The sequence below is a fragment of the Epinephelus fuscoguttatus genome, linkage group LG4, assembly GCF_011397635.1.
Source record: "Epinephelus fuscoguttatus linkage group LG4, E.fuscoguttatus.final_Chr_v1".
NCBI classification, from domain to species: Eukaryota; Metazoa; Chordata; class Actinopteri; order Perciformes; family Serranidae; genus Epinephelus; species Epinephelus fuscoguttatus.
In genome coordinates, this window is record NC_064755.1 from 38,816,755 (window position 1) to 38,833,034 (window position 16,280).

The window sequence follows — 16,280 nt, forward strand, 5'->3', positions numbered from 1 at the left end:
AACAGTGTAAACCTGTAAACCTCCATGTGATGATCACATCTGAATTAAAAGCCAAGCAGGAACCTTCTGTGAAGTGCAAACTAGTGTCATTATTATTTACAGTGAGAGGGATGTTGAAATAATTAGCTGAAATCAAAATGAGAGCTGTGACGTGTTTCAGCAGGATGTTTCCAGTTAGCTTTCCTCTGCATTAATGTGTGTGTACGTGTGTGTGTGTGTGTGTGTGTGTGTGTGTGAGAGACTGCAGAGGTATAATTAGCTCTCGAGGGACTCCAGTCTTAAACAGTTAGAGGACAATCACGTCTCTGTGAGATGTTAAACTGCTGCTGCCGATGTCTGTTGATAATTGTAGTCAACAGGCCGACAGCGGCCGCCTCGTCGTGTTCGCCTCGTGTGAAGATGAACGCCACTTTTAGGGAGGCAGGCGGACATTTTGTTGAGTTGTAAACACTCTCTCATATGTTAATTCAGCGTCACATCGGAGCACTTTGAGGGACACGAGTGAAGATTGGAAGTGATGAGTGTTGGTGGTTCACACTGTTTGTGTTGGGACTGTTCTTGCGCGGGGTTTCACTCCGTACAGCAGGTAGGACAGTTGTGTTTATTTCATCAGCCTCATTGTGATGGAGACACAGTGAACAGAATCAGGCTGAACGGGTTTAAAAATCACTTCAGGATCTTAAAATAACATTTATAAGTGTGTTTCCATCCTCATGAAAAAAACCTGCGTGGAGACACCAGAAATATAAATATCACAAAAGGTTTTTATGCTTTGAACAAAGACATGCACTCACCGGCCACTTTATTAGGTACACCTGTTCAACTACACATTAACACAAATGGCCAATCAGCCAGTCACGTGGCAGCAACTCAATGCATGTAGCCATGTAGACATGGTCAAGACCACCTGTTGAAGTTCAAACTGAGCATCAGAATGGGGACGAAAGGTGATTTAAGTGACTTTGAACGTGGCATGATTGTTGGTGCCAGACGGGCTGGTCTGAGTATTTACTGGGATTTTCACCCACAACCATCTCTAGGGTTTACAGAGGATGGTCCCACAGTCACCAGATCTCAGTCCAATAGAGCACCTTTGGGATGTGGTGGAACGGGAGATTCTCATCATGGATGTGCAACCGACAAATCTGCAGCAACTGTGTGATGTTATCATGTCAATATGGACCAAAATCTCTGAGGAATGTTTCCAGCACCTTGTTGAATCTATGACACCTAGAATTAAGGCAGTTCTGAAGGCAAAGGGGGTCCATCCCAGTACTAGAAGGTGTACCTAATGAAGTGGCCAGCGAGTGTATTTCACGTTACAGCAGAAGAACAAGGGTCACGTGGTGCTGCTGTAATGTTACTAAAGGGGAATCTAGCAGGTTCAACTTTTAGTTCAAGCAGTGGTCAACAGTGATTGACTGAGCCCACAAGGCTCAGAGCAGCCTGGGTCAAAGTTCAACTAATTTGAGGGTTAAATTCACTGCAGACGTCCACACAGATCCATATCATCACACCACGTACACAGTGATGTGGAGGTGACAGCAAAAGCTATTTTTTCACATGTATGTGGCTCCGCCACGATGCCAAGAGTTTCAAGATGTTTCCCAGCAACAGTCAGCAGGATCCTTACAGTCCCAAGTATGGAGTATGAAAAATTATCTTTAAATATCTGTTCTGCCTCAGGAGCCTCTCAGCTGCAGATACTGTGCTTAGTTAAATACTCATTAAGATGATTTTATTCCATGAAATAAAAACCATTAGTCTGGAGCTTTTAGTTGTCACTGAGACACGGTTTCGTGGTTTTCTTGTGTGTTTTCCAGGCTGTGCGACCAGTATCCACTGCCCCAGTGACACCAGCAGAGACTCCAGTAGAACCAGCAGAGAAAGCACAGAGACCTACAGACCTGGTGATCCCAGTGAGCCCCACAGAGCCCAGTCTGAGCTCCAGCAGTGACGGAGGAGACATGGCCTGCTCCGACCTCCTTTCTCTGAGGAGCGACTCCTTGTCTCTGGTCTCCAGGACGGTGAGTGACAGAATGACTAACCTGTTCTCCCAAAGTTTCACGTGTACAAGGTTGTCCGACAAACCTTTCCCCCCTTACCTTCTCTGGTGGTGCAACTTTAGAGATAACTGTTTCTTGTTGGATATCATGATTTTTGATAGGGATGCAGGGTATGGATCATTTCAACCGATACGATAAATAATAATTACCAGCTTCTCATGGCTGATAACAGATATGATAGGGTGACAACGGTATGAGATTTTCACGGTAGGATAACGGTCTCACCGCTATGCTCCAAACTGGGTCGCCAAGTAACGATACAAATTAATGGCTAACTGTAGCATCACACGGCTAGCGGTTATTAATGGGTCTAACAACAGAGCTGAGCCTGTTTGGTGTGAGTGTCTTGGAGCCGTTTTAACGGTTGGTGTTGGATGTGAGCCGCTGCTGCTAACTAGCTCATGCTAACGCTCTGGACACAGTGCTTCAACAGCTGCAGGAAGTTTGATGATCTGGTGGGGTGTCGGGTGGCGGTTGGGGATCAGACCGTCAGCACCATCATGTTGTCTTCCTCTGGAACTGAGAAAGACATCCACACCGGGACCTGTTTTGCTCTCTAGTCCATCTAGTAAGCCTGCAGCGGCCGTTCTTCTTCACTGTGTTTACTGGTGGCTTACAAACCAACTTTAAATGTGTACCGCTACTCACTGTGTTTAGGTGTGTAGATGCCTTCCTTGTTCGTCAATGAAATCAGTTTGGTTTCCTATTATCAGCGCCATTTATCAGCTATAATTTTAATCCATCTATTTTCAATCGCTTATCCGGGGCCGGGATGTGGGAGCAGCAGGAAAGGCAAAGCACCCCAGACATTCCTCTCCTGAGCAATGCTTTCCAGCTCCTCCTGGGGGACTCTTAAGGCGTTCCTAGGTCAGATGAGATAAGTAGTCCCTCTAGTGTTCTGGGTCTGCCCGGAGGATCTTGATCAGATGCCTGAACCATGCGAAGGAGCAGCGCCTCTACACCGAGCTTCCTCTGGATGTCCGAGCTCCTTACCCTATCTGTAAGGCTGAGCCCAACCACCCTTTGGAGGAAACTTAGGTGAAGGTTGGGACGTAGATGGACCAGTAAATTGAAAGCTTCGCCTTCCGGCTCAGCTCCCTCTTCACTGGTGCAGCATTCATCACTGCAGATGCCACACCAAACCACCGATCCATCTCACACTCCATTGTACCCTCACTCGTGAGCAAGACTCTGAGATACTTGAACTTCCTTGCTGTAATTTTCATTCATTCATTCATCTTCTAACCGCTTCATCCTCTTGAGGGTCGCGGGGGGGCTGGAGCCTATCCCAGCTGACATCGGGCGAGAGGCAGGGTACACCCTGGACAGGTCACCAGACTATCGCAGGGCTGACACATAGAGACAAACAACCATTCACGCTCACATTCACACCTATGGACAATTTAGAGTTATCAATTAACCTAGTCCCCAATCTGCATGTCTTTGGACTGTGGGAGGAAGCCGGAGTGCCCAGAGAGAACCCACGCTGACATGGGGAGAACATGCAAACTCCGCACAGAAGGGCTCCCACGCCCGGGATCGAACCGGCAACCTTCTTGCTGTGAGGCGAGAGTGTTAACCACCACACCACCGTGCCGCCCCAGCTGTAATTGTGATTAGCAAAATAATACATAATAAGAAAAATGTCCCATTATCAGACAATATATTGGACAATATATAACGTGCATCTCTAACGATTGTGAATTAGCTTTTAGAAATTCAGTTGTTTCACACCTAATTGGTGTCAAATATATCGTAACTGTACTGTACATCTGTTGTGTCACGTTTAGATCCATCTGTCCCTCTGCTCACTGAGTCTCAGTCTCAGGTGTGAAAAAGATTTTAATCCACATTTTGTCAGGAATCAGTAAAGCTCTCTAAAAAGAAATAAAAGAAAGGACCTCCATCTTGTCGAGATGAACCTCCTGATCTGAACAACAGCGATACTCCCCTCTTAACAAAACATTCATGTTCCTCTGCAGAGCTATCGAGTTCCATCATCAGCCTCTTTATGGAGGGGTCACCGGGGGAATATGGAGCCTCAAGAATGAGCGCACAGGCTGCGGCGTAATCATAATTCCTTTGACCTCCGGTGACCCCTCGGAGGCTCTGACAACGAGGGCCACGCTGCCGAACAGGCGACTCCTTTCAGAGCGGCGCCCGATCCAAAATGGCTTTTTCATTTCTCAAACAATCAGACGGCGGTGGCTGTGAATGAGAGGGCAGATTAGACAAACCGGAGGGTCCGGGGTTGAGACGAGACCTGCACAGTGCTTATCTCTCCACGCTCTCCGACTCAAAGACTCATCTGAATGCATCCATCGGAAAAACAGGATTGTTGGAAAATCTCAATTAATATGTTAATGTGTGCAAGAATTTTCATTACTTACATCAGCAGAAGGCCTGAAGCACCAGACCTCATCTGACAGCTGTTGTTCTGCCTGTGTCATCATCATATCACAGGCATCATTTAAAGGTGTCCGTTTGTTTCAAAAATCTAAATTTATGTGGACACCACCTTTCCTACAGGTGTGTTCAGCTGGTAATAAGACAGTGCACATGAAAACAACTTGAGATTAATGAACATGAGAAATAATAACGATAGCAGTAACAGAGGAAACAGATTAAAGGGAATAAAAAAAGATTATCAGACACAAATACAATGAAATAAATGATTAAATCACAAAGTTTAATGAGATGCAGTGATTTTTAAAAATGTGACCCTCACTGTGTCAAAACAACAAACTCTTACACGAAGGACACTTGCTCAACGTAGATGAGGGTGGAGTTTGATCACTTCTCCAACCAACTGTAATCCTTTCTGTCAGTGACTAAACTAAATTCAGCGTTCACTTAAACAATCTTTTCTGATGGTTTCCACCACATGCAGCAGCTTTCTTTAGCAAAAGAGTACTCACTCAGGTGTCATCACGTGACCAAAAAACAGAGCTTCAGTCATGAGATAGTAAGTGTTGAGTTACAGCTGAAAGCTCCAACAGAAGTGCACCTTGAGTTGTGAATTTGTTATCAGTTATTACACTGGATCTTTGAGGCTTTTAGATTAGATCATTTTTAAACATAACCAGTCTCAATACAGATCCTTTAACCGAACCAGACACATTCTGAGTGTAACATTTTACAGTGTGAAATCAACCTGTCTCAATGATGGAGACTTTGGACCTTCATCACTGATGTCACACTTTATTTTCCCAGTTCAATTTTTTTTTTATTAATTCAGCTCAGATTTTAAGAAATGGCAGCACGCAAAACTATGCTGCACACTATGTTCAACATGGCGTACAGTACAATGTACACTACTATGTGCAATACACCATATATTACGTGCACTACCCTGTTCAGCATGCTGTACACTATGTACACTACACCACGTACACAATACTGTACAGTACAACATCCACTATTATGTACACTACTATGTACTCTATGTACACTACACCATACACTAGACCATACACTACGTACACTGTGGCATAAGCAAAACATACATTGCTGAGCACACTACGCTGCGCACAACATACACTACACCGAACAGCGTGATACACACTACTATGTACACTGCACCATTCACTAGTTACACTGCGCCATACAGTACAGCGTACGCGACTGCGTACACTATGCTATATACTACCCACACTAAAGCATACAGCACAACATGCACTACGCCATTTATTACATACATTCTGGCGTACAGTACAATGAGCTGTTCTGTATGACATCTATTGCACGTCTGTCCGTCCTGGAAGAGGGATCCCTCCTCAGTTGCTCTTCCTGAGGTTTCTACCATTTTTTCCCCGTTAAAGTTTTTTTGGGGGGGTAAGGGTTTTTTTGGGGAGTTTTTCCTTATCTGCTGTGAGGGTCATAAGGACAGAGGATGTCGTATGCTGTAAAGCCCTGTGAGGCAAATTGTGATTTGTGATATTGGGCTTTATAAATAAAATTGATTGATTGATTGACTATGCTGTTCAGTACGCTGTACACTATGTACACTGCGTACACTCCTATGTACTGTATGTACACTACACCATACATTACGTACACCATGGCATAAGTACAACGTACACTGCTATGTGCACTTCGTCATACACTACGTACACTACAACATACACTACATCTTCCACTATGCCACACACTATGTACACTGTGCTGTATAGTACAATAATCACTACTTGCAGTACGACGTACACAATGGCATGCATAACTACGTAGTTTACTATGTGCACTGCGCTGTTCACCACATATACTACAGTGAACTGCACATCGTCCACTACTTCGTATGCTATGTACACTGTGCACTATGCAGAAAACTACATTGTACACCACTAATGATGTCATGTATCACACAGTGCACTGTGGTGCACACTTTGTTGTACAGTCTGTACAGTACAACGTACAGACGTGCCAATGAAACAATTCAGTGATTGTTGTGTTAAAGATTATGTCATAGCAGTTTTACTTGGTGTTGCTATGGCAATCAGCTGAAAGTCCCACCCACCATGAGGGGGTTCTCGCTGCAGTGGAGAAGAATATAAAGAAAAAGTTGTGATACCAAAAAGTGAGTTGAGTCGAGCTGAACTATGCTGTGGAAATGAGGCATTTGTTGACGTGTTGCCGTCACTAACTGATGATTGGTGAAACAGTGTGAAACCATTGTGTCGTCTGCATGTTTGTGCACGTAATCACACCACACAGGGACCCACTCATTGGAGCACCAGCAGTGGTTTTAAACTCTGTGAGGCTGCAGATCAGAAATAATAACTCACTGTATGTTGTTGAAGTACGAATACAAGTTGTGTTCAAAGCATCAAAATAAAGTTAGAACACCTCCGTATCAATGAACCTCTCAAGAAGCACATTCCTCACATGTGACACACACACACATGGATTAAACAGGTATGTGTGATATGATATCCATTTCTTCGACATAATAACTAATAAATAAAAGTGCCACCTTCATCACTCTGCAGTGAATTCATACACTGAGTGGGATTAAGGAGTTCCTCTCAGTAATAAAGCTTAGTCATGCGTCAGTGAAGCACACTTCATCACAGTGTTTAATACGTTTCTATCCGTCTCACTGGACTGTTTAGGAACATTTAATTTTCAGACAGACTCGCTGAGTCGTGACTGCAGGCTGCTGTAATTAAAGGGGAAGTCCCGCCCTCATGGGTTTCTGCCTCATTGTAATAATAAATCATTTATGGCTGCAGGTGCTCTCCGTGGAAACGCCTCAGACAATTAACTGGAGACGCTTAACCGATACAACAACATGAAATTAAACTCTAGTGTTATTTATATTCTGCAGTATGAAGTGGAGCAGCAGGAAGACGTGGTTTATAACACAAGTTTATCACTTATATGACGATATAATAATACTATTGTATGGCCAGCAGTGGGAGAGGTGCTCAGATCTTGTGGTTTAGTAAAGTAGTAATACTTAAGTATAGGAAAACTCTGTGACAAGTAAAATGCCTGAGGACAAACAAGTTGTATAAACAGCCAAAGAACTTCTGCAGCTGCTGAAGAAGATCTCTGTAAAGTCTCTGTCGGTGAGTGTCTATCGCCCCGGTCTTCACGGTGCGTCCTGCACCTTTGGCACTAGTCGACCCGTATCGGCTTTTTACCAGCCAATTCAGCATGATTTGGTGTCAAAGACAAGAGGAGGTAAGAGCTTTTTTAGCCGTTGAGCTCTTTAGCCAACCAGGTCTCCTTCCAAAGTCGTTGAATATCAGAGCTTGGGCAGTGACTTTCAAATCAGACACAAATGATAAAAGCTGTCCTTTCACATCAGCATGATACGTGTCCGAGTGCCATCAGTGTGTAATGACGCTTGATGGTGTCAGGGGGAAACGTGGCCAGGCAACAACGTAAGTTAAGGGGGTGAAAAGTCCAAGTAGGGCGGGTAGGGACGAGTGGTGGATGGGTCCAACATTCACTGACTTTCACTCAGGAGGCCAGTGTTTGCGTCTCGTATGATTGCAAAGCCAAACCCTGTAATGTTTTTCTAAACCCAACCACATGCATGTGTCGGCTGGACGTAGCCACGTGTGTTTGTTTTTGAAGGAAAAAAACATCATATCGTGATGTTGTACCAATATAGTGCATTTATTTTGAAAGAGACTGTATGCAAACTATACATTTCCTGTGAAAATGGAAGTTTATAATGAAAAGACACTAGGCATGTAACAGGCTGAAGTTGATACAGCACCCCAGAACATCACAAGCAAATGCACCAAGACTACCTTGCCCATCAAATGTCCACATGGAAAGACTATGACCAAGTGACAAAATGTGACAAAGTCAGAAAAGTGTTCTTTCGGCATCAGGTTGTGTTGTTAATGTGCTAACTGGCTAATTAGCATCTTGGATCTGTCCTGTCGGTCTTCAGGTTTCCCTTTTTTAACACTGAACACAGACTACCGCTGCCTGCCTGTATGCGAGTAACTTCCTCTCATGATAGTAGAGAACGTACCCGTTAGTTGGCAGCTGGATGTAGACTTTACGATGTGTTCAGGTGCAGATTTTTGCCGGAGGTACAGGCGACATAAGGCCATGCAACAGTCAGCTTTTGTTGCTGCTAGTTCTCTGATGTCTGTTTGGTGTGTCCTGGCCTTGAAATCGAAATACTGCACAGTTACAATTGCTGCAAGCTTGTAGTACAGTGTGTGAACTTTTAAGTACTGAAAGTACTGCATTCAAAAGTACAAAAGTACCTGCATCGAGATACACTCAAAGTTCCAAAAGTAGAAGCACTAATTATAAAAGTGCAAATGCATTTGCATCAACATACATTTTAAGTACCGTGATTATTAGTGATGCATTCATGTGTTCGTCACTTTAATATTGCAGCTGAATTCAAATCAAATTAACTTTATTTTCTTTTGTGCCTCCACTGCATCAACAAACTCGTGTTTTTAAAACGATGTAATATAAGTGCCTTTCTCTCCCTACTAATCAAATTATTTGATTACTTTTGAAACATGATTAAAATATGATAAAGAAAAAACTGGAAACTCAACAACTTCCAGGTTTGAGCCACAAACACATCTGTACAGCTCTGAATACAGATTTTTTTAGAAAGTGGCTTTGTGTTTCACCTCTTACATATTGCTTTTTAATATCGCCCCTCTAATTTTTGAAATTTATTATTTTATCTTCAGTAATTTAAATCAGGTTTCCTCCCTCTTGTCTCTGCTGTAACGTATGTGATTTAACCCCCAGGAATCAATATCTTTTCTTTTCTTGTAGTAAATTCTTCAGAAATGTCTTTTGGTCTCATTAATGTTGTTAATAACCTTCATCAGAGGAGCTGAGACAGATGAGACGAGGCGGCTGATAAAACATTATTTAGTCTCGTCAACACTTTCTCTTTTTATTCTGGCAGGAAGTTACAAAGACGAGCAATTACAAATATAGTTTTTTATTTCCTCTTGATCTCCTCTTGATATGAAAGAGACAAACAAACAAAAGACAGTTCAGCTTTAAAAGGTTAATTCAACCAAAATGAAAATGTCAGCAGACACAGTTTGTGTCATTCACTGTCGTGTCTTTTTCTTCTTCTCTTTTTAATGGTGCGTCTTGCCTGTCCTCTGACCGGCCTTTAAACCCTCCACCTCTCTTTCTCTGTCTCTCCTCCCTCTGCAGGATTTCACCACTCGCCGGTTTGACGGAGCGGCTTGTAAACGCCACCAATTAGGACGGGCAATTGGCATACAAAAGGGCCGCTCCTAAATGGTGATGAGAGGTGGGAGGCTCTCCTCCCGCCTCTGTAGCTGTCAGAGGATCTCTGAGGGAGGAGGGGGGGGAGGGGGAGGCAGTGTTTTGACAGGATGAATAGATGGAGGAGTGGAAGTGGCTGGGAAAGGCTTTTGTTATGCTAACGGACGGCCACTTTGTTCCGGAGAGCAAAGGGAAGAAACAGGAGCCCATTCATGTCTCCTCTGCACAGAACCAGTTGATTTTATTATCTTGTTGCCTTTTTCAGGAGCTGAAGCTACGAGAGGCTTTTTTTTTGGGTAAAAATGAGGATGAGAGGGGGAGACAGAGAGAGACACAGAGAGGGAGACAGATTCCACTCTGTTTCTCTTCTCCTGAGAGGACGCCCACATAATGAAACCTGCATGGTTTTGTCTGGTTGAATCTGACTTTGGTTCGTCCTATTTGTTTGTGCAGATCTGAGCAAAGCAGTCCTACTCAGCTGCAGAATGAAGGTGGATTTATAGTTGTGCATCAGGTCTATGCAGAGCTTATGTTGTAGCCTATGCACATGGCCTACACCGTTGTGAGCATTTATACTTGTGTGGTGGTGTGTCTGTGTCACTCTGCAGTTACACCTCCAAAACACTAGTTGGCAGCGGAGGTTTCTGTGAAGTGCTGTAAAGTTTAGTTGATTCTAAACACACATTAAACACACATTAAACATGGTTTAATAGAGACAATTTCAAACACAAGTACACAAATCAGCTTCACTATAACTCGCAGCATTCACAGACAAACACTTGTCTTTATCTGGACACATTTTCCCCACAAATACAACATGCTAATGTTATTAGCACAAGCCTATGGCAATTTACATTGTGTAAATTAGCCCAGCGGCTAGCAGACTTTTCCTCTTCTCATATGAAACCAGGGACAACAGCAACATTTAACAAAGGTAACGGTACAAAATTCGGCTCCATTACAACTCACAAGGTTCACCAACAGAACAACTGTCTTATACTAAACACCTTTTCCAAACAAATACAACATGCTAATGTTATTAGCACAAGCCTATGGCATTTTACATTGAATAAATTAGCATAGCACATAACAGAGATTTCCTCTACTCATATGAAGCCAGGATAAATCACACACAAGACTTAAAATGCTATTTTAGTGGAGGCTTTATTGTCCTCACAATTTATTGTTTCTTATCTGTGAAACTAAAGTTAATAAAAGCTTGATTTTCATTGAGGGAAATGGTTTCAGCTTACAGAAATAGACAGGAGGTCTGCGTCACAGGCACTACATCGACACAGCCTATGCTGTAGGTATGGCGTTGATTCAACGCAAAAGTATAAATCCTGCTTGAAGGTAAAGTCACACATGAGCAAATGCAGGCGAATGTAGTGACTGTCACCTGCTGAGGCAATATTCGTGCTGAATGTGGCCGATCCCAGATGTGATGGTCATATTTGTTAGCATAACGTTAACAAATGAATGTTGGTTCACTTGCTAATAAACATGCTAATATATTTGCCCCGCTGCTTGAAACAAACAGGAGTGAACGCAAGGTGAATATTCACCAGTGTTATTTTTGCTCGTGTGACTGTGCCTTAAACAAACTGAACAGATATCCTTTATAGGAAGTGGTATAGGCCCAGTCCCAAACTAATTCTCGAGCAGTTCATTTGTGGTGGTGTGATCCGACTTTGACCTTTGACCTTGACTAAAACTAGTTAGTTAAACAGCTGCTGATGCCAGCTATGCTTTGCATGCTGGGATGCAGATATGACAAACAGTCACTAGCAGCTAGCAGGAGTAGAAATAGGACCTGGACTTGCTCAATAAAGCACTTCGCCTTATCCATATTTGGGGCTTCTTCCTGTGCTAATATGCTGAAGGTCTTTGCACACTGAATCCATTTTTTGTTGCACGTTTGAAAATAAATGCGTACTCATATTGTGTCAATCATGTTTGCACACTGAGTCCGAAACTTAAGTCTGTTATTATAATTTTCGGAACAGGTTTGAACTTTCTTTTTTAGACATGTCAAAAGCATTTCGAGGAATGTTTGACCAAGAAACTGTTAAGAAAATGTGGCTCTGTGTTTACTGATAATTAGCTGTTAGCATGCTAACACGCTAAACTAAGATTAGATACCTGCTAAATGTCAGCATGTTGACACTTAGCCAAAGCAACTGACTGATCATGTCAGCTGTAATTTGCTTCTGTGTTTTGATCCAAAAACTAAATGAGAATAAGGGAAAACAACTCATTTATCAGTTTGTTCTCCAAAAATCAGCTCTTAGCAGACCTGAACGGCACAGAATACAGAAGATTGAACAGCATTTGAATTTTGATGTTAATTTGCTGCTGAACATAAACGTTCACATTTACTACAGACTGTGCGTTAATCAAACCTGATTCAACCACTGTTCAAATCTTGATTTTACAACAAACACTCTGTGGTAGATTCATCTTAAATTCCTTAACAGCCAAAAACGAGTAACTTTACAATGTTAATATACTCTGTATAAACATATATTATCATTTCAAACATGAACACAACAACAGTGCTTTTGTTTGCTCCTCATTTCTCTGTTTTCTTACCTTTAATTCACCTCTGCAGTGCGCCGTAATCATTTAGAGAAACACCTCAGTGAGTGTTTGTGTTGTTAGATTACTAATGAGCAGCTTCCTCCTCCTTTCTCCGGGGACTCATGTTCCCTCCCCACCAACAAACCAGCACTCGTCTCTGAGCTTCACACAGTCAGTGAACGTCCATCATAACACCAGGAGTCTCTACCTGCTGTGCTGGGAGGACAGGACGAAGCAGGGCTGCAGACTTTCACCATTTATTACCCATGATTCTCAGTGTTTTGTTCAGCTGACGTGGAGCGCTTTGCCACAGAGGACAATGTGTGTGTGTGTGTGTGTGTGTGTGTGTGTGTGTGTGTGTGTGTGTGTCAGGAAGTTTGGAGAACAGTCTTTAAATTTCATTCTGTTACAAGACTTTTTATTGAAATGATGAAATGTTTGCCAGAGAATTTAAAAAGGATTAATTTTCGAATCCGCTTCCTCTCGACTCAAATACAAGTAAAGTAACTTTAACCTTTACTCATATGACGTATCCTTTGAAACACACTACACTACTCACGGTGCCATTAATGTTGACTATTTCAAGATATCGCCTCCACAGCAGGCTCAATAAACACTTCTGTCAGACAAAACCCCACAAATTAACAGTTATAACTCACCAATAAAGCGTTATCGTAATCCACAAATTCATATTTTCCAGACGGAATCACAGCCTACAAAGCTCCCATTTCATTTCTCGCACACTCACAATACGCCAGACGAAATATTTAGTCCACTGTTTCAAACACTCGTATTTCTCTACATATTATCCATAATTTCTTTGGCCTGCATGTAAACAAACCAACCGAACAGCACTTCAAAATGGAGGCGAGCTCCTGGCCTTTCCATTGACACCTCACTTGAGCCAATAGGAGCTTCCAGTGCTGTTGCTATGGCCTTGATGGCCAACCAGGGCCTGTGTTGAGGGAACATACCTCACTCACATTTCCTGTAGCCAGTTAAAGAGCCAGCGATTGGCCCACCTCACCCGAGGCTGATGGGCCTTGTAGTCAACAATACTTTAAAACTCATGTTATCACAGACTTGTAAATGTACATACATGATAAACAGATGGCTCCTATGCTGTTTTTAAGAGGAAAAAAAGTTTTTTGTTTTTTTTTAACAAATGTAGGTTTTCTAGAAGTGTTTTTATGCACAGTAAGCTGCTAAATAGACATTTCTGTCTGTGCTGATTTGTTTCTTACCTATATTCACACATTGAGTACATTGTTTCACCCTCTTTTTTTAAAGCACCTGGACAAAACCTTAGAAAAAATGTGGGTACAGTAAGAAAACAAGGACATAACCACTAATACGGTCCCGACTTGCAAAATATCCGTGATGTCAACATTAAACACTTGTGCTTTAATTTGCCGATGGCTGTTCCTTACTTTAACCCTGAATAACCCTAAATAATAATTGTATAATAATTGTAAATAACTTGATTTTGCTCCAGTTAAACACGAGATATTTCCATAACTCCAGAGGTGTGTCACAAAAAAAAAAACACTTTTCTGTATGAACTGGAGCAGTGACACCAGAACAGAACAGAAGGTGTTTTGGCTCAGGAACATCAAATATGAGCATCAACACTTTGCATGTGACATTAGTGTCGTAGCTGCAATTAATAACCATTGAGGTCAAGAAACAGTTCAGGGAATTAAAAGGCCTGTTTCCTGTTCAGAAATCTTACACATGAATCCAGACGTCCTGGTTCCAGGTCAGACTTGTTTTACATACACACCTCTATCTGTGGCACTCAGCAGAATCAGGCAGTCTTTGTGGAGACATCCATTAAAGACAGGTTAATAAAAAGATCCATCATCAAATAGAGAAATAATTTAGTAACTAAACACAGACTTGTAGATTTAAACAAATGATCAGATTTTTGCCATAGATTTACAAAAAAATGGACTTTGCTTTGGTGTTTTGGTGCAAGGATCAAGAGAAAATTAAATAAAAAATAAAAACAATCACTCAAAAAAATCAAGAAGCATAGATATAGAATGAAAATATGTACAGTATATCTGAATTAAAACCAGTGTGCAGTACGGTTTTGAGAGGTGGTAGTTTTGTGGTGATACCAGCAGAGTATTTGTTTTCTGTAAATCCCTGCTGACACAGATCTGAGCTCAAACTGTATTATACTCTTTAATAAGAGTAATCAGGGGAGACTGAGGCCTGTTTGGGGGATTTTAAAATTCCCACATTCCTCTGTGTGACGCTCACATGTGTAGATCACTGTACTTTTGTTTTCTGCTGTTGAGAGAAATCACACAAACAGCTAATGGAGAATTGAAGAGAGCTTGAAAGGATAGAATCAGTGAGACAATGAGTCAAAAAGGAAACATGAAACAGATTTATTCATGTATCCGCTGCAGAGAATGAAAGAATAAATGAGATAATCGAACGGCGCTCATTAACACGTGGAGAGGAGACCTCTCCAATCTGCCACAGTGACAGGAGACGGTAAATAAAGATGTCAGGTTGAGAGATGAAAGCAGCTTCATCCTCTCTCAAGAGTGTTTTATGAGCCTTTGAGACTTGTAACAGTCTTTTTAGGGATTTAATGGATTCGTTAGATTTGAGCCCGTATCACTCCTTCAGGGAGGTTCACTCTCCGTCTGCACCATCTTATATAATGATTCACTCTGCAAACAATTACACAACAAGAGAGTTTCAGTGCTCAGTTATCCCAAAGATGATTATTAATGCATGAGGCCTCCTTTACACACACACACACACTGTATGACTCAGTGCACACAGGAGAAAACATTTATTCCAGCTGATCTCAGTTTTATTAATTAATTCTATTTACAGTTTCAGCTTAGATGAACAAGATGTACAGCCGATGAACTGCACATTTAGAAAAGCATACAGGTTATTGGGGCTATTTTTAAAGAATAAAATCAAAATTTGGAAAGATAAAGGGAAAAAAATGGAGGAAAAAAAGTCAAAGGCCTTACAGGAAAAAAATAGTTTTACTTCCAGACAGAAGATGAAATATATTGAAAAAAAGTTGGAATATTTTCAGAGTAAAGTCAGAATTTTTTTGAGAGCAAAGTCGTAATATTTTGAGAATTAAGAGGAAATATTTTTAGAATAAAATCAGAATTTTCTTGACAGAAAAGCTGGAATATTTTGAGAATACACAGTGGAAATATTTGGGAACAAGGTTGCAGTACTTTGAAAATAATGTCAGATTATTTTGAGAATTAAGTCGGATTATTTTGAAAATAAAGTGGAAATATTTGGGGAATAAAGTCAGAATATTTTGAGAAGTAAGTTGGATTTTTTTAGGAAAAAGCCAGAATATTTTAAGAATTAACTTAAGTAGTTGTACTTAGTTACTTTCCACCAATCAATGTCTGATAATTTAGAGTTATACTTTCAGCCAGTTGTAGAGTAACACAGATTTTATTGTTTGTTTGATTTTAATGTTGAAACTAGAATTAAGTCGTTATTAGTATTTACAGTTGTGTTGTTTGTGTTTCAGAGTGAGGAGGACGATATTGGGAGCGTTGCTGCTTCTTCTGTCATGGTGAGTTCACGAGAAAATAAAACTAAACGAGAAATATTAAACTCTGTGTGTGTGTGTGTGTGTGTGTGTGTGTGTGCGCTCAGCCATGCTGCAGTGTTGGTGTGTTTGCTGAACAGTGGAGAGCCATCCACACAAACTACCCCCCCCCCCCCCATACACACACACTGTTCCCATGACGATATCCCATAATCACTGCCGTCCTCCTCCCTGACAGGACGCAGCGCTGGCTGCTTATTGGCTGTGACGGCCTCCCACTATACGCTCTGACTGGACCCAGCAGGGAAACTCTGGTTTGAACTGGAGCTGATAGTTTTAGT

General features: G+C 41.7%; 1 protein-coding gene across 1 annotated transcript in view; it reads left to right on the forward strand.

Moving 5' to 3' along the window:
- The window catches only part of LOC125887850 (ankyrin repeat domain-containing protein SOWAHC-like), an 81,695-nt gene that overhangs the window by 44,859 nt on the left and 20,556 nt on the right, over nucleotides 1-16,280 (forward strand). The window contains exons 4-5 of the mRNA XM_049574936.1: nucleotides 1,824-2,027; nucleotides 15,919-15,963. Of these exons, the coding sequence (XP_049430893.1) occupies nucleotides 1,824-2,027; nucleotides 15,919-15,963 (249 nt within the window). The remainder of the gene's footprint in view (nucleotides 1-1,823; nucleotides 2,028-15,918; nucleotides 15,964-16,280) is intronic.